At 36.6% G+C, this 19,163-nt stretch overlaps 1 protein-coding gene across 1 annotated transcript; it reads right to left on the reverse strand.

Annotated features, from left to right (window-relative positions):
- Positions 1-1,584: 1,584 nt before the first annotated feature.
- LOC102523356 (alcohol dehydrogenase 1-like) lies at positions 1,585-15,081 on the reverse strand. Its single transcript, XM_006191280.3, has 9 exons — positions 14,954-15,081; positions 12,824-12,922; positions 10,337-10,475; positions 6,559-6,646; positions 6,186-6,405; positions 5,729-5,989; positions 3,971-4,106; positions 3,001-3,139; positions 1,585-1,791 (listed from the first exon to the last, which is right to left on the reverse strand). The coding sequence occupies exons 1-9, from the start codon at positions 15,008-15,010 to the stop codon at positions 1,767-1,769; spliced, it is 1,164 nt and encodes a 387-aa protein (XP_006191342.2). The 5' UTR covers positions 15,011-15,081; the 3' UTR covers positions 1,585-1,766.
- Positions 15,082-19,163: the final 4,082 nt, after the last annotated feature.

Genomic DNA, 19,163 nt, shown 5'->3' on the forward strand with positions numbered 1-19,163 from the left:
AAATTTGTCTGAAATTTAGAGTGCATTGAGTCTAAGGATTGTATCTTAATCCCCCTCTAGTTTAGTCAGTTGTCCCAAGCAAAGGATATGAGTATTTATTGATATTCCATCCTTCTTGGACCAAAATTCACATGTAAGCTGGGTAATTTAGGGACAATAGGGTCAACTTGATGTCTCTGTAATAATGTCTGGGGGCATGAGGCTTTCAGTCAAGACCAAGAAAAAAGCCTTCCATCCAAGTGTGTCCTGCTCCTGGGCCTACTGTATGTTTTGTGTTTCTTGCTTCCCAAGCTTCTCTACAAGTGCAGCGGTCTTTCAGCTTGAGGGACTGTCCTTGATGGCTGGGCATTTCCATCCTGAAATTTCTGATCAAGATGCAACCCTGCTACCAGCTCTTTTCTTTTTCTATTTGTGTTTTATTAAGAATATGTTCTGTTACTGCTTTTTTCCCTCATGATTTTAAGTCACTTTTATATTTTATTTAAAATAAGTATCATTTTATTCCTTTGAAACTCAGTTCCTCCTAGCCTTACTTACCTTTTTATTCTTTAAAATATTTAAATGCTATAAATTTTATTCTTAACTTCTTAGTTTAAAATATTCTTTGCTTTATTTTTCCCCTTTCCTTAGATTCTAATTATTTTATTCTTTAAAAATTTTAGACATATTTCCATTTATTTTTACTTTTATACATGTGATCTTGCCTTAGAAATCATCCTATAGCATTACTCTTATTTTCCCCATTTTACAATGTAGCAATTGACACTCAGAGAGGGAAGGGCTTGTTAAGGTGACAGAGCTAGACTGGCAGGATTATATTTAAAATATTTACCTTAAAATTTTCATGTGTTCTCTTTAATTCTTGGACCTTCTCTCATTAAGTCAACTAGACTTTCTGAGCTCAAATCTCAGGAAGGGATATTGCAATTGAAACAGAATTGTTTCAAAAATTGTGTTTCAAAAGTGAAAGATTAAGGAGAATGGAAATATCTCAAGGACAGATGAAACAGATGAAACAGATGAAGAGGAAGCTAACTTTTTCCCTCTTCTCCCAATCTCCCAACTCCAATGAGGTAATGATTATACTGGTTTGGTGAAGAGAAAAGACTTGGAAAGGAAGTTATGAAGTTGTAGATATGGATGAGTTCCTTTGAGAGGGTCCTACATATGCTTCCTAAGGGCAGAGATGGCAAGATTTCCTAAACGTGTTTGTGTGTTTGAAAGAAGTTAGGAACTATGCCTCAACATTTCATGGGTACAGGCATAGGATGGTACAAAGACCTTAGGATAGAAAATGGCTTACTATGTCCCAAGATAGCTTTCCAAAGATTTATGATACCCCAGCATGTTGTAGAAGCAGCAAAACCATCATATAAGCCCTAGAGTGGCAAGAGAGATACAGAGAAATCAATATATTTTGAAGATAACTTGAGGATGGGAACAAGGAATAACTCAGGGATAATTCAGGGGCAGCTTTCATGGACCAATGACAGAGATCTGTTGGGTTGAGGGACATATCAACAATGCCATCAATTAAGTCCCACCCCCCCCCCTTTTTCAAGTCACAGAATGTAATGTAACATCTGTACTCTGAGAAGTTTATTTTATTATAATTACATTCAGGTTGCACTTATTTCATTTTGAATAATCACACTGCATTCCCATCTCCAATGCTTCTCTTTCCATTGCACTAACACTCAGGGAGATGAAACAGGAAAAGAAGAAAGTTCCCAAGGATATCCTTGCACCTTTCATCATCTGGGATCTCAGAACAGCAGAACACAGCGGATGCTGAAACATAAAAAGGCAATGATAAAAAAAAAATGCAACGATAAAAAAATTGAATTGCTTGAGAAACAGTGATTTCAGCAAAGTAATTATGTACCTTATTGAAAAACTGCCTTGCCTACCTATTCCTGACTCTACCTTCACTCTAGTTCACCTATATGAAACATAGGATTTGGTGAAAGCAAGGTCCAAAATGAGCTGTGAAAGGAAGGCCCCAGCTTTGAGCACCATTCCCTCTGGCTACATAATCACAGAGACATCTATACCCTCTGCTATAGCTTCTGATCAGCTTCCATCAGCCCCAGAATCTAGCATGTCTGATTAGGGAAGAATAAATGAGTTCCCTTGGTTCCTTTCCTTTTTCACTGGGTCTACTTCCTGCTAGAGCCACCCCCTCCTCTATAATTTGTTTCGAAAACTTTAGATGAGTTTTTTTGGCTCTTCATTCCTGATTTAAATGGGCTAATATTCTAGGTCAAAACCAACAATGTATAGCAAGTAAAATTTAAAGACCTAGATTAAATTTAAAAAAAAATCACTCAACAAAGGATATAGGTAGAGTGGGGTGGGGAGAGAATATAAAAGGGAGATGTGCTTGGAATCAGAATTAGAAAATCAAAGCATTCGTCACAGGAGTAACTCTCATTTACTGCTTGGTGCTTGTTCTCCACTGTGTCTCCAGCACTTAGGACAGTCCTGGCAAATAGTGTATCATCACTAAATACATGTTGAATGAATAAATGAACACATTGAGTGAACACTCCATCTCCAAGGTGTACTAGCCAGAGCAGACTGACCATCGGTCAGAAATGATATAGAAAGGTTTTATGCCCTAGATGGAGTCTAAAGCTTTGCATCTAAGATTACTTGTGAGATTCTATGACTCCAGTAATGTCACCTCACTTATTCTAGATCATTTCTGTAACCAGAAAACTAATGCATAGTTGACCAGTGTTGGGTAGAGTGGTTCTTAGTGTTATACTGAATACTTGAACATTTCTTTGAAATAGGTTAATGTGTGTCTTTCCTGAAGAGGGGCCTTCAGGTAAAACCTTTTATTATCCTAGTGACAATAGGAAATAGGTTAGAGTGTGTCAGAGATATTGAAGGCCCCAGTAGCCATCTCTTTCTCACAAAACCACTTGGAGATATTTGAAGAGTCATTTTCTTTGTGAATTCAGGGTCCAGGAGATCATCAAATAATACACTCACGTTTTTCCAGCATGGTACAACTCAAAAGCTTTGTGGAGTTGTTCAAAAGGCAGCTGATGGGTTATTAAAGGATCTATATTAATTTTATTTTGTAAGTAATCAGTCACAAGTTGGGGAACACAGTCTCTGGTTTTATAACCTGCAAAACAAAAACGATATTGTAATAAAATTTGAGAAATATCAAACCAACCAAAAGAAAACAAATCAAATAAGCCATGGAGATGGGTAGATTATTCTGAAAATTTGCCATTGAAGATGAGAGATAATTAATTCATTTGTACATCAGAAGCTGTTGACTGCTGTTGTTAAGTGTGGCTGCTATAGACAGTTCTGTTACCTAGAACTCCTTTGGAGAAAAAAAATTAGTCAATATTCATGTGTTACTGAGTTAAGAAAAAGCCCTTTAAAATAAACTATCAGTCTCCAACCTGCTTCCTGGGTTTACCATTACACAGCTATTTCCTTTGCTCCGTGTTCACACACAGTGAGGTGGCATGGGGACTTTCCATCAGAGCAGTGGATGAAGGTGGGAATGTTAATTTAGTAAAGTTGTTGTCAATATTGCTTGGAAATAAGGGCTTCTCTAGGAAGACAAAAATCAAAGTGCCAAACACCAAGTTGGTGTATATAATTATCCAAAAAGCATTGCTGTTAAAGTAACACAAGAAACTTGGAATCCACTGGTGCCAGAACTGAAGTTAGCTGAATTACTTCAAACACTGGAAAAACCCAAAAACTATTTTGCAGGAGATAAAAATTTTATTTGCATGTAAAAAAACCTGTTTAATTAAATGCACTAAAATTGACTTGCGAAACACACCAACTCATCGGAGAAGAAGTCTTTGGAAACGTCTACCATTGTAGCTCTGTTCTGGCAAGGAAAAGAAGTTTGAATTCTATGTTTCTACCAAAGGTGAAAGAGATTTCATGAGAGCAAACAACTGGTCCCTTCCTAAAGGGACCAACCTACCTCCTAAAACTACGCCCTTCAGCGTCCGTCCAGTGGTAACCTTCGTTGCGTCAAGGGAAAGCTGCGAATTATGTGGAGCCATCCCGATGATGACACAGACACCATAGCTCAGGTGGCAGCAGTCCCAAGCAGCAGTCTGACAAGGATAATAACAACCATGTGCACATTCCATACACAAATAACAACTACCAGCAGTGGTGGAAGGAATCACAGATTTTCTAGATTTCAAACCTCATCCTGGGCAAAGGTTTCTTCAGCCTCAGCTTCAACACTGCCAGTAATGGAACCTTGTTCGAGAACCAGTAGAGTTCAGTGCTAAAGAGCAGTCTGCTGTGTGATCTGAGGCGAGTTACCTCCCTAGGCCTCCATTTCTTCATTTGTAAAAAAAAAAAAATAATAATACTCCCAATTTCATACAGTTGTTATGAGAATTAAGTGATTTATCATACTTAAAACATTTAGTACACTATCTGGCACGTAGAATGTACCATGTGTTTATTAAATAAAATTACCCACCACCTCAAAGTTCTACACACTCTATTCTTTGCCTGATCTTCTCACTTGCTGTGACTCTCTGTCCAACTCATTTCTATTAAAACAAAGCAAACATATACATATGTGAAGCTTCATTTAAAAAAATTAATTTTCTAAGGATGTACAGTGTAATTCTTCATAGCTATTTATTTTACTTCTTTTTCTGGTTCTTAATCCTGCTGTCCTTCCCCTTTCCTCCATTTTGCCTTATTTTGCCTCTTTCTTTTTATATCATTACCTCTACTTCCTTCATTCTTTGACCACAAACATTAGGTACACACTGAAATGAATCGAATGCCTACGTTCTCTCTTCTACACTGTCAGAGCCAAGAGTCTGGTGCTGATTTTATTCACTCTTGTATCCCTGAACTTAACACACTGGTGCACAGGAGCTCATTTTTCGAATAAATGAATGGTTCTGATATAGAACACATGTGAATATTATATGTGAATTAAATAACGTTCATACTTAAATATAGAAATATGTATATAAAGAAAGAGCTAGGAATACAGGAAAGGAAATACTAGAATGGTAGCTTTTTGCATGTTTGAACTTTGTATACTATAATGACATATTTTTAAGTCTATATTGCTTTTATTTTTAAAACAAATGTTTCAGAGTGAATTTACATTCCATTTTTAGATTTGGGGTCTACAGGTCCAAAATGTATGTTCAAGAGAGTTATACTTAATGTGTCCCCACTGGTTAAGCATCTGTAGACATACGTTGTTTCATTGTACTTTGCATTTTGCAGATAATGTATTTTTTACAAATTAAATGTTTATGGTAACCCTGCATTGAGCAAGTTTATCAGTGCCATTTTCCCAACAGCATTTGCTCACTTTGTCTCTGTGTCTCATTTAGTAATTCTTGCAGTATTTCAAACTTTTTCATTACTATTATATTTGTTATTGTGATGTGTGATCAGTGATCTTTGATGTTACTATTGCAAAAAATTATGACTTGCTGAAGGCTCAGATGATTAGCATTTGTTATCAATAAAGTATTTTTAAATTAAGGTGTGTACATTGTTTTTTCAGACATAATGCTGTTACACACTAATAGACTACAGTATAGTGTAAACATAACTTTTACATGCACTGAAACTAAAAAATTAGTGTGTCTTGCTTTATTACAATATTCACTTTATTTTAGTGGCCTGGAACCAAACCTGCAACATCTCTGAGGTGTGCCTATACTCACTGTGACCCAAGCCTACACACCATGGTCTCTGGGAGTCCGATGGCCTCAAAGGCAAAGTCAACACCAACGCCTGTCATTTCCATGACCACCTCCTGGACGGGCTTCTTGAGGTTCTGAGGGTTGAGACAATCAGTGACCCCTAACGCTCTTGCCCAGGGAAATTTCTTCTCGTTAATGTCAACCCCAATGATTCTAGCAGCACCAGAGGCTTTGCAGCCCATGACAATGGCTAAGCCGACTCCTCCGAGTCCAAAGATCACACAGGTAGAACCAGGAGTGACCTGCAAATTCACAAGGCATGTCTGTGTCAGGAATCAAACTTGAACACGTGTAATTAAGTAAACAAACAAACAAAAACAACAGTTGAGACTTTTGGAACTATATACACTAGTTCAAACATATGGACTGTTTTGGCCTGGTTTTGACGTTTTCTAGGCAAATCACTATTACATGTTAACACTGAGGTATTTTCCTCACCTTGGCTGAGTGAACCGCAGCCCCATAGCCTGTAGGCACTGCACAGCTTATGACACAAATTTTATCCATGGGAGCAGCATCATCTATTTTTGCCACTGCAATCTCATGCACAACAGTATATTCACTGAACGTGCTTGTGCCAAAAGAGTGATAAATCTTTTCTCCTTTGCAGGTAAATCTGCTAGTCCCATCCAGCATCAATCCAGAGGAAGGTAGAACACTGTTCCGCAGACACAAGCACCGGCACCGGCACAGACACACGAGGTTGCAAAGAGAGAAGGGAACACCTTTAGCTACAGGTAAGTGCTTGCTCAATATCAGCGTTTTAGTAAAAGAGTGACAAAATAAATAAAAGATGGGCAAATCTACTAACTCTTGCTTCTCACAGAAGTTTCCCTTGGGGTGCAAGCAGGAACTGCATTCTCTACACTGTGGAATAGGGAGTGTGAGGACTTTATCTCCTGTATATAGAAAAAAAAATATAATCATTAGTTTAAAATATTACTGAAAAAGAAATACAACAGTGTGCTTATAAAAATTTCACTGAATGGCTTGAAAACTTGCTGTGGACAGATTATGGCAACCAGTATAATGGTACCCATGACTGTTTGGAAAGAGAAACCTGTATAACCTGGTTTCAGAAATTCCATGATTCTTTTGAGTAAATGATGGAAATTTGGGGTTATTTCTTGCTAGATAGATAATTGTAGGTCTGCTTTTAGTTCGGAAATGGGCTTATAAAAACCAGGAATGAACATTAGAGATGTCATCTACTTTAACCTTTTATAAAAATTGAAATAAATTTGAATTAAATTTAAAATTGAATTAAATTGTTGTGTTAATATCTGGTATACAGCCTAGGAATTGAGTTATACATATATATATATTCCTTTTCAAATTTTTTTTCATTATAGACTATTAAAAGATATTGAATATAGTTCCCTGTGCCATACAGTAGGACCTTGGCTTATCCAGTTTCATGAAGATTTTCCTTGTAGTTCCAATTGTAACAGATCTTCTGCCAAAGTTCAGTAGGTATTCTGTGAGAACTGTTCCACACATCGATGTATTTTTGATGTATTCGTGGGAGAGGGTGAGCTCCTTGTCCTTCTACTCTGCCATCTTGAAGCATCTCTCCCTTTTGTTTCCCATTTGAAGGATTTAAGTCCCACAGTGGTTGTTACCTGCTTGATGTGGCCCAGGTGGATAACAGCAGAGCCCTTTCCACTGAGTCCCCCTACCCCATGGTGGCACACTGACCCACAGCAGTCCCCTCACATGTTTGCTTTAGTGGGGCTAGGTTCTAAAATATGCTGACTTCAAAGAATAAAAGAAATAGCTCTCCCTCTGCAGACAGAGGCTTCTTCTGGAGCACTTACTACAGAGGGTGGTTTTTAGCTTGCAGAGTTCTGGAGAGGATACTGATTACATTTGGATCCAGTCATTAGCTAGCCCTCCTGGGCCCTAGGATGACAGGCTAGGTAGGGTCTGGAAAGAAAATTAACACAGTCATCACAGACTTAGAAATCTTTGTCAGAGATCTATAACCTGCCCCTATATTGGTCCTTACAAATGTTTATAACAGAAATAATCCCCTTTGGCCTCTTGCAGAGAGCTTAGGTGGCATTAAAAATCTCTTGTAAGTCTAGATAAGGCACATTTATTTTTATTGACCCTAAAAGATCCCAAAGGCACTGGATCTCAAATTCAGGAGAATCTCAAATTCTGCTCTCTTATTCTTTCCCTTCAAATACTCATCATTTTATGAAAACTTCCACTGCAATTTTTTTAGGTAAAGAGGATTTAAAGTATATATACCCCCTATTTGCATAATCTTCCTGGAGATATAGAGACCATATCTTTTTATGTTTGCTTCTCCTTCTGTGCCCGTGTCAGATGCACAGTAGGCACTCCATAATTGTTTGCTAAATGAATACCCTGATGGTAGTTACGTGAATGTCCTGACCACGCACTTTCTTAATCTCTGTGTGTGCCTGGCTCCAAGCTGTGAGATTCGGTAGTGTCTTAATTTGTGTGATTGCTCTTATTCACTCTGGTCATTCCATATATGTCAAGAGTAGCTGTGTCAAGATACTTTTTGATATGCCTGGGGAAGAGCATTTATTTACTTTCTTTGATTCTTTGAAATGTCACTATTATCGTGTCAACAAAAATTCAAATTCTATATTCTAGCTGACTAGAACATTCATTTGTCAAACATTCATTTGTCAAACATTCATTGCATTCTAACCTTGAACAGGTACGTCCTAGGTATGTGGGAGAGATATATATATACACACACACACACATATACACAGACATATGAAGCAGTCCCTTAAGAATAAACAAATACGATTGCATCAAATTAAAAAGCTTTTGCACAGCTAAGGAAACTATCAACAAAATGAAAAGGCAAGCTTCCTGAGACGGGAGAAGATATTTGCAAACAATGTATCTGATAAGAGGTTATATACAGTATATAAGAGAACTCATACAACTCTACATTAGAAAAGCAAACAACCTGATTAAAAAATGGGCAGAGAACCTGATAGACATTTTTCCAAAGAAGACGTACAGATGCCATCAGGCACATGAAAGATGCTCAGCATCACTAATCATCAGGGAAATGCAAATCAAAAGCATCATGAGACATCACCTCACACTGTCAGAATGGCTACCATCAAAAAGACAACAAATAACAAGTGTTGACAAGGACATGGAGAAAAAGGAACCCTCACACACTGCTGGTGGGAATACAAATTGGTGAAGTCACTTGGAAAACAATATAGAAGTCCCTCAAAAAATTAAAAGTAGAACTGCCATATGAATTTCACTTCTGTGTACTTACCTAAAGAAAACAAAACATTAATTCAAAAAGATACATGCACACCAACATATATTGCAGCATTATTTACAATAGCCAACATATGGAAGCAACATTAAGTACCCGTCAATAGACAAATAAATAAAGAGGATGTGGTATATATATATATATACACACACACACATACACTGAATACATGTATTCATATGTATATGTATTCATACATATATATAAGGTGTGTGTGTATATGTGTGTGTGTATACACGCAATGTTATACAATGGAATATCATTCAGTCATAAAAATGAAATCTTGCCATTTGTAACAACATGGATAGATCCAGAGGGTATTATGCTAAATGAAAGGAGTTAGACAGAGAAAGACAAATACCATCTGATCTCACTTATATGTGGAATCTAAAAAACCAACCAAACAAACAAAAAACCAGAATGAAAACAGATTCATAGATATAGAGAACACTCAGGTGGTTGCCAGAGGGGACAGGGGTGAGGCAGCAAAATAGGTGACGGGGTTAAGAGGTACAAACTTCCAGGTATAAAATAAGCCATGTGGATGTAATGTACAGCAAAAAGAACATGGTCAATAATATTATAATAATTTTTGGGGGGGCAAATGGTTATTAGACTTACAGTGGTGATCGTATCATAATGGATTCAAATGTTAAATCACTATGTAACACACCTGAAACTAGCATAATATTGTATATCACCTATATCTCAGTAAAAAAGAAACACTTGAATTCTTCTGAAATGTCAGAATAAATTAATTTGCCAGATTACAAAAAGTCCCCTTTCTGTTGAGAAACAATTCATTAGAAAAAAAATTCTAGTGAGATATATGATATACATTGTGTATAAGTATATATTGATTTGATACATTTATATTGCAATATAAGTGCCACTGTAGCATTAGCTAGCACTTCTATTGTGTCATGTAATTATAATTTCTTTCAGTCTTGGGAACAATTAAGATCTAATCACTTAGCATGTTTAATGTTTATAATACAGTTTTATTGTCTATTTAAAAAAAGAAGCAATCCTCACTCCTAAAGTTTTCAATCTATTTAGAAGTACACTGGTCCTTGCTCAACTCTCCTTCAGCTCTGATTATATACTTGGCTCAGCCACTGCCCCTCTGGATTGCTGGAAATGACAGTAAGGAAACTGTGTGACTCTTGGAATCACTGAATACACTGAATATCACGATATGCGAGCAGTTAAAGAATCTAGAGGCAAACCAACTTATTTCTCCTACAAACATATTCATGCATTTTAATGGCAGGCTGCTTGTGGAAAGATCACCTCCTACCTGGTTTCACTGAGCGCACTCCTTTGCCAATACTCTCCACAATCCCAGCTCCTTCATGGCCTGGGATTAAAGGAAAGTTTGCTGGGAATAATCCTTTTAGTATATGATCATCAGAACTGCAGATCCCCGAAGAAGTCATCTGCATAGAAATTAAGTGACCAAGTATCAGTTGGTTTGGAATTTTTATATTTTTTTTATCTGAGGCTGATTATTTACAAGTTTTTACATGAATATGAGCTCATTTGATTCCTATAACAATGCCCAGAGAGACACAGGGCAGATCTTATCATCCTCAATTTCGAGATGTGGAAAGGGAGATTTGAAGACTTAGAATTACTTGCCCCAAATCACATGGTGCATGTTGAGACCTGGAACTAAACTAGATCTTTTGAAATCTACTCTGAATATCTTATGTCATCAACTAGTTTTGAAATATGAGGGCAATTGCATACAATGAAGGAGTTTTTGATCATGTATCGATGGCACCACCATTGAGAAACCAAGAATTTTAGTCCCAATATTCTCGAATGTTTTCCAATGCTCTGGGAAAATTGATTTACAAAAATTTTATCTTCTATTTGAAAACACTGTTTAAGTTAATAATGTAAAATCAGTTTAACTTAAACTAACTGTTACAAAATTTAATTGATATTGAGAAGTTTTAAAACTTCTTAGTTAATGGCCTAAGTTTTCTTGTCTGTGGCTAGGCCCAACCACTTATACTAATCATAGAAATGAACCATTTCATGTACTATAGACCCTGTATTACTGCTTTGCCTGGAATTCAACCAGGAAAGCATCTGCCCAAGCATACTGACTAGTTTTCTCAGTGTCTGTAGTGAGAGAGGCAATATTTATAGCTGGAACACTGGGAACAACTTTGGTATATGATTGTGGCAAACAGGTGAGACGATATTGTCATGAGAAAAATACTGCAGTTTTGGTTTCCATAGTGTTAAAATGGCTTCAAGATGCTATCAAAGGCTAGGGGTGTTATGTTATGTATGCAGCAGGCTAGAATCTCCTTAGTAGTTTTGTTCTGCACATCAAATAAGAATGTGCAATTATTTGTGGGAAGCCGTCCATAGCTTAAATTGGAGGTGGGATTGTCCGTCCTTATAGGCAGAGCCAGTCCTCAACCTCAACCTTGACTTTATTCAGGGTTCAGGGTGATATTGCTCAGATCCTTGCTGCTGCAGCTTCCACCTTGGAGGGCTATTAATTAGGGTGTAGCCTTTGTAGTTAAGGAGAGTATCAGTGTAAGAACAGAGAACACTGACTCGTTAACTGTAAACATTTCAGCAGATGGTGACCCAGTACACAATAAGCAAATATTAAATGCTATTTGGATGAAAAATTAATAGGGAAATATAGCTTCTGAATATGTCAGTTATACTGAACTCCTTCCTTCATGTACATTCTTATTACTTTTCATTTTTTTCTCTACCGTCTCTCACTGGTGAAATAAAGTCTGCAGCACAACTCCAGACATGGAATTAATTTATTTTAGTGTTAAGCTCCCATATTCTCCTGTTCTGTCATTCATTGCCCATCCATCCTTTTCTACTTTCCTCCTGCACTCCATCTCCTTTTCCTTTTGGCATCTTTCCAATTCCCTTCACTCCTTTTCTCTGTTACTCTTCCAACTGTCCTTCTATACATTCTACTTTGATCAAATACAGTATGGACTAGAAGCATATAACTTTCAGTATTTGTTGTATTCATTGAATTGAGTGTTGACTCTCCTGGTCTTAAATTAGAAGAGAAGTGAATTTAATGTTTAATAAGATTCTAAGCAATAGTACTCTTAATCTTGGGTATGTAACACTTTTGTAAAATTTGGGGTGTATTGACTGAGAGGTTGATTTGAGAGTGGCAGGGTCCATGAGACAGGTCAGTGTTTTCCCATCCCTGGTCTGGGCTCCATTCAGTAATTGTTAATTCTTCCACATCACTTTGAAGGCCATTGTAAGCCCTAGCTGCTCATTCATAGAAATTGAACTTTACCACATAAAGCACTTTTTCATTATAATTTCAGAATTTGTCTGAATGAGCACAAAACAATAGAGATGAAAAGTTAGTCTGTTAGTCACTATTTGTTGTTATCAACTCTGTATCATAGAAGTATGGGGAAATGCATTTCTTGTCCCCTTTCCCTCAAAGATCAAAAGAACTAACACTTCAGACACCCTCTAGGTCCCCCTGTGAAGTATGTAGGCTTATGGTATTATATAATTTAAGTAAAAATTTCAATTCTTAAAAAAATAATTATAATGAGTGAGTGAACTACCAACATTTTACAATTATTGAGACTATCTCAAACATTCATTAACTGTCTTCACTTATCTTGGTTTTTAAGATTCTTCTTTTACTAAGGAAAGTGGAGAAGCCAAAAAAGCAAATTTTGTTTATATATATATATATAAAATAAAATAGGATTTCCTTACATTTCCCTTCAAAAGTAAAGGTTCAAAGATTTAAATTTACCTTAATACGAACTTCCCCAGCCTTTGGTGGCTCAACTTGTACTTTCTCAATTGAAAGAGAATTCGCTGCCCAGGCAATGGCTGCCCGGCATGTGATTATCTGTTGACCCAAGGACAATAAAATGACTTCATTTAACGATAACATTTAACTTCTGATCATACAAATGACACTTACTTGCTAAACTTTATAAAAATAAGAAAATCATAAAGAAACAGGAAAAAAGATCATTACAACTTCAGACTTAAGCTGTTAAAACTTTAGCATATTTCCTTTCAGTTTCTTAAAATAATTTTTATATAGTAGAGATCATGTCATATAAGCAATTTTGTATTTTTTTTGCTAATAACAGCCACCATATATTGAACATTTGCCATTTACCTATGCATAAGCAGTTTCTCTTGACTTCAAAATCATAATCATAATTTTAAATGACTACTTTATATTGCATCATTTGATATGTCCTAATTTGCTTAATATGCAACCAACTAGACATGTAATTATTTCCATTATTTTGACCATTATAAAGTATATTGTAATGAACAACTTTGTTTATAATTTTGATTTGTCTCATTTCCTAATGTAAGATTTACTTGGGGAAGAATAGAGACATTGTTAGGACTGAATTTCTAAATCTTTTTACAGAAAGTTTGAATGATTTGGCATAGTTTCTAGAATTATAGAAGAATATGTCATCATTTTTTAGCACTGACTATAGTCATTGAAAATCAAATATCTTACAGACAGAAAAAATTAGCTGTTTGTTTTCATTAGTATTTTTTTTAACATTAAGGATATTGAATATCTTCCATCTTTGTGTTAGTCACATATAATTTCCTTTTTTGTGGAGCATTTGATCATATATTTTATGTAAGTATCTACTGGCATCTTGGTGTGTTTTTTAATCAATCATTTGACCTCTTTATATGTTAAAGGAGTGATGGGTTGTCTATTGACTTGTCATACATGATTTTCCCCTCTTGATTTTTAACCTTTAATTTTTTATGAAGTTAAATGTGTATGTACACATATAACACAGGTATTTTAAAATTTTGATTCATAAAAATATCTTTTTCTTTGCTATTTACTCTATTCCTATACTTTGAAAATTCTCTCCATCTAGAGACCAAATATCTGTTTATCCTTTTCCCAGATTTTTATAGTTTGATTTTTAAATATTTAACCCTTAAATCCACCTCAAGTTATTTTGTGTAATATGAAGTTATAGAATCTAAATGAATTGTACCAGCATGAACCCTTAATTGTTTCTTTCATTTATGCTTAAATTAGTACCTTAATTATATAAATTCTTATATTTATAAGTTTCTCTTTGGAAGCTGTTTCTATTCCATTTTTCTTTCTCTTTATTCTTGTTCCAGCACCTGAATGATTTGAATACTTTAACTTTTTGATATACCTTAATTTCTGGTGGTACTAGTGCCCTTCATAATTTTATGTCTGTTTCATTTGCAAATTTACTGTGTTAATTACTGTAAGACATTTTGAGCTGTGTAAATCCATCGTCTTCAAGAAACTTAGATATCAATAGAGGAGATAATACATATCTTATAACACAAGGAAAAGGGACAAATACCACAAGAGAAGTTCAAATAAAAATAAGTAAAAACATATGTTATGGTTTTCCTATTTCAAAAGTGATACACACTCAAGGCAAAAACTTGGAAAACTCAAGACAAAGGTAAAGGAGGAAAAGCTGTAAGCCTGGCACCCAGCTGTTCCCATTTTTAACATTTTATAAACAGGTTAATTGCAGCATTGTTTTTGAGAGTGTAACACTGGAAGCAACATATGTCAAATACTAAGAAACAGATTAAATAAATGCATAAAAACAACATAATTATTTCCTTGAAATAAATTTCTGTGTTAAATGATAGGGACACATTTAAAGCTTTTAGTACAACACTGTCAAACTCTCACTGAGTAAGTTTGTAGCCATTTATATCCCCTACAGCAGTGTTTATGTTCCCATAGGTGGGAAGACATTGAGTATTATCATCAAAAATCTTTGATAATCTGTTCGGAGAAAATGTCTTAATTTTGTTTCAATGTGCACTTAACTAATAATAATAACTAATGAAGATGGTATAGATCTATTTTGAAAGTAGCACTTACTTTGCCTGCAGTGTCCATGATGAGTTTTCTGGTTTCCTTGGTGTCTTGTAGGGACATCCGAGAGAACACTTCTTTGTCTGTGTTCCTGGGCAAACTAGGCTGGGTATTTATAATTTGTACATCCTGAAGGTTATTAAGAATAATTACACAATTACATGTCAGCATGGGGGAACCGGAAAGGTGAGCAGTTGGCAAATATGTGAAAGTGAAGGACAAAAAGGAATGTGAAAAAATGATTAGGGAGGATGTTTAGTAAGAGGAGAATAATTTGACGAGTAGCAATGGGTAAAAAGGCAATGAAGTGATTATAAAAAAGTGAATAAAGTGTTAGAAACTGGGAGAAATATCAACTCCTAATTAGTTGACAGTGAGAATTTCTGGAGTATCAATTGCATGAAAGGTATTGCTAGAGGCAGGTGGTAAGAGTATAACACTGGGTCTCCAGGAGTCAAAGAGATGAACAAGCACAAATAATGATACAATCTACTCCAGATACATGCTACTGTATATAAAACAGGTGAACAACAAGGACCTTCTGTCTAGCACAGGGAGATATATTCAATATCTGATAATAACCTACAGTGGAAAAGAATCTAAAGAATATATATGTATGTTTAATCTATATACTTTTATATATATGTAAAACCAAAGCACTTCAGGTGTATACCTGAAACCAGCACAGTATTGTAAATCAACTATATTTCAATTTTTTAAAAAAGCTGAGAAATAAGTGATAAAGGTGACAAATGGTAAAGACAATGTGAGGTCATTATAAACGATGAGAGTTTGATTTAGGTGAGACTTTAACTGCATCTTGAAGAAAGATAGGATGTAAAATAAGAGGATAGGTAGCATATTCAGATCAGAGGATTAAGCTCAATCAAGGTATAGGGCCTCTGCATAATGTGGGCTTGGGGCAGCGCTGCTGCTCCTGAGCATAAGGATGGTGGTCATCGTCACGTTAACCTTTTATTATTTGCGTAGCGCAGTGTTTCTCCACATCAGAATGCATAAGAATCTCTTAGGGAACGTTGTTAAAAGTTCATAATTCTAGGCCCTACTCTTTGATGTTTGGCTTCTGCTGGAGAAAGATACTGAGGGAAATAGATCAGAAAACACCAAGAGCACCATTTAGTAACTTGCAGAGTAAGAATGTGAGTTCTTTGGCCGCTTTGGTTGCCCCTCATTCACATCGTTTAGACATTATTTTTCCAGTATCCTTCGGGGCATCCCGTGAGGAAGCCAATGGAGCAGTTTCTCTGCTGAAATCCTTCACAGTGCATGATGTTGTGAGGTAAGAATAATTAGGTACGAGTGGGTGTGAGAGAGTAATTTGGAACAAGGTTTGGCAACCACAAGTCTCGGTTTGGAGCTTTTCTGGCAGCACAACTCTCTTAACCCCTAATCAGTTGCTTAGCAGTTTCATTTGAAGGGGTTTATAACTGCTAGTAATTCAGGAATCTTCTCAGGGTCCTGGCCCTAACACTGCTTTCATCTTATCATAAAACCCAGGGACCTGCATTCTCCCCAGGATTTTTTTTGAAGCTCCTGCCTCAGATCTTGGGGATGAGAAACTGGGCTACAGTGGAGAGGCGTATTATCTACTCAGAGACCTGGTTAAAGAATGCTCTTAGGAGGCATTCCAGGTGTCTCTGCTTTATACAGGGTGGTATCACTTTATGGGCAAGAAGGTGTAAGAATAGAAATGCTTGAATGCGGTTGAAGGAACTTGTGAGGCTTGTTCATTTCTCTCTCTTTTAAAGTAAGCTTGCTCTGCGATACCCTGATTTCCAAGCTTTCTGCACCTATGCACCTACTCTTAGAATGTATATATTGTTCCTATTCAGCAAAGCTTGAACTGACTATAACTTGAAATGCAGTCTGGTGTGAACTATCTTGTTCAAAGATCCAGTTTAGGCTTGTCTCTCCTATAGCATCTTGTTAAAGGCTAAAACAATAGTAACTTTTTTTTTTTTAACCACATTGCCTAAATTTAGATCTTTGTGGGCATATAGTCTAAGCCTTAAGAAATGACAGGTGATAATTGATCGTACAATTAATTACTTTACTACAGAATCTATCTTCCAAGTTAAGGATGGTGGAATTCTTATTGCTTCCCAACCCGCTCCACTCCATGAGTTTCACAGTTCAGGGGTATCAGTGAACCATTTCACTTCTGGGACCCAACTTTTGTATGAGGACTCTTTTGTTTTGAAATTACTGAAACTCAACATGAGAAGCTTAAGGGAAAGGGGGGAAAATGTTGGCTTAACAGAAACTGTGAAAGCAATAAACCAAACAAGATCATGGGCAGGAATGCAATTGGGAGCAGAAACTCAAATCAATTCAACTGCAATAGGATTTCCCTTTTCTCTTACATGAGGCAGTACAGCATGGTGGTTAAAAGCATGGATACCAGCACTAACAAACCTGCATTCAAATCTTAGTTCCATGTCTTACATGCTAGGCAAGAAATCCAACTCTCTGTGCTTTAGTTTCCCTGTAAATAAGGTGAGGATGATTATAGTAGTTTCTACCTCATAGATTTGTTTTAATCATTCAGAGATTCAACATATGACAAATGTTTAGAACTTTGCAGAGCACAAAGCACAGTCTATCTGTGTGATCCATTATTATCATGGTGTCTCTCAGTACATTGGTTTCATTTTCTCACCACTGCATTGCTTTTGCCATACAGTAGGGAATATGCTCACCCCTGCCTGCCCCCCAAAAACCCACACTTGATTATTATGTCTAACAACTGCAACAAGAGTGTTCAGATCTGTCTCTCATCTTAAGTCCAAAAATCTAAGGAAGACTCTTCTTGCTCAGCTTGGGTCAAGTGCTCATTCCTGGACCAATGAAGTTGGGCCAAAGTTGTGGGTTGGGGAAGATTTGGCAGCTATTATCACAGCCATGCTGATGCCTCTGCAGATGAGGGTGAATGGGGAAAATTACAGGGCAGATTGGTTCCACTGTAAATTCTTGATCACCAAGACAAATAAAGTCTCAACATTGCTTGGCAATCCAACATTTTCCTAGCCAACCTGTCCAGTTCCCTGAAATAACTGTCAGTCTTTCAATGCTTGTGTCAAACATCTGACCATCACCTTCCCCCCTCCCCACCTCCATTCCTCCATCCCCCTTTCCCCTGGGAGAAAAGCTTACAGTACACACAAAATTCACCCAGTTGCTCCAGGCAAAAACCCTTCCCTCTTCATTCCCAATCCATTAAAAGCTCTGCCAGCTCTGCCTCCAATGTATTTTCCAGATTTGTTAGTGTTTAATGTCTAAATCCCTCCTGTTGAATACAATTTCTAGGAGAAAAGAGACTTTGAATCTCTTGTTATTTTCCTCTACTCTAAGGGTCTGCAATGGTATCTTATATATAGTTGGAAGTCAATAAGTATTGATTAAATTAAAATGGAAGTTATCAGAGGGGAGCTCCCTTAGATGCCTATTGCTAGTCACATTATCTGCATCTGCACTCATCCTATCCTCTTTCCCCATCACCTGTCTCTGCTTAAGAAACTTGTTATTGATTTCTTCTCTCAGTGTGACTTGTCAGCTTTTTTAAAACATACTCTCCCATTGGAAAGAAAAGCAGAAACAAACCTTCCATTGTCCTGAATCTCCTTCCAGCCACTACTGGGAATCAAGATGGAGATGTATGTGGCTCTCTGAATTAAGGGTTAAGAATTCTAAGCCAAGCACTACTAATTTGGCTTCTGTTGATTGGCCTTGGGAAATCATAATTGTAGTGAAGTAATTAGTACTTTGCAATTTGACTAAATGGTGCATTGACTTTTAAATTTTAATTACTTGGATTTGACCTACTGAAGATGATAATTGATCATATAATTAATTACTTTACTACAGAATCTATCTTCCAAGTTAAGGATGGTGGAATTCTTATTGCTTCCCAACCCGCTCAATTTGACTGAATGCAATTGGGTGTGCCCAGGTGTATTATTCATGTATCTAATCAGCTATCTCCACAGAAGCCAGGAATAGAAATGAGGCTATCCAAGAAGGATCTGTGGAAAATCCTCTTGTGTCTGGTGTGGATCCCCTTGACAAACACAGAAGACACTCATGGTTTTCGAGAACATCATATCAGAAGAAACACCACTAGCTTGGACTGAAAAGGCCAGGAACAGAATGAAATGAAGGAAGGCTGTCAAACTTCTGGGATTCTGCAGATGGGGAA

This window comes from Camelus ferus, chromosome 2 (genome assembly GCF_009834535.1).
Source record: "Camelus ferus isolate YT-003-E chromosome 2, BCGSAC_Cfer_1.0, whole genome shotgun sequence".
Classification (NCBI taxonomy): Eukaryota; Metazoa; Chordata; class Mammalia; order Artiodactyla; family Camelidae; genus Camelus; species Camelus ferus.

Bases quoted from the DNA above. Each gene is read 5' to 3' on its own strand.
- LOC102523356 (XM_006191280.3), bottom strand. From the start codon at position 15,010: ATGTCCCTACAAGACACCAAGGAAACCAGAAAACTCATCATGGACACT. The intron at 10,476-12,823 runs GTAAATTTAAAT...ATTTCTATGCAG, and splicing joins CTGGGGAAGTTCGTATTAAG to ATGACTTCTTCGGGGATCTG. The intron at 6,406-6,558 runs GTTAGTAGATTT...TCTGCGGAACAG, and splicing joins AACTTCTGTGAGAAGCAAGA to TGTTCTACCTTCCTCTGGAT.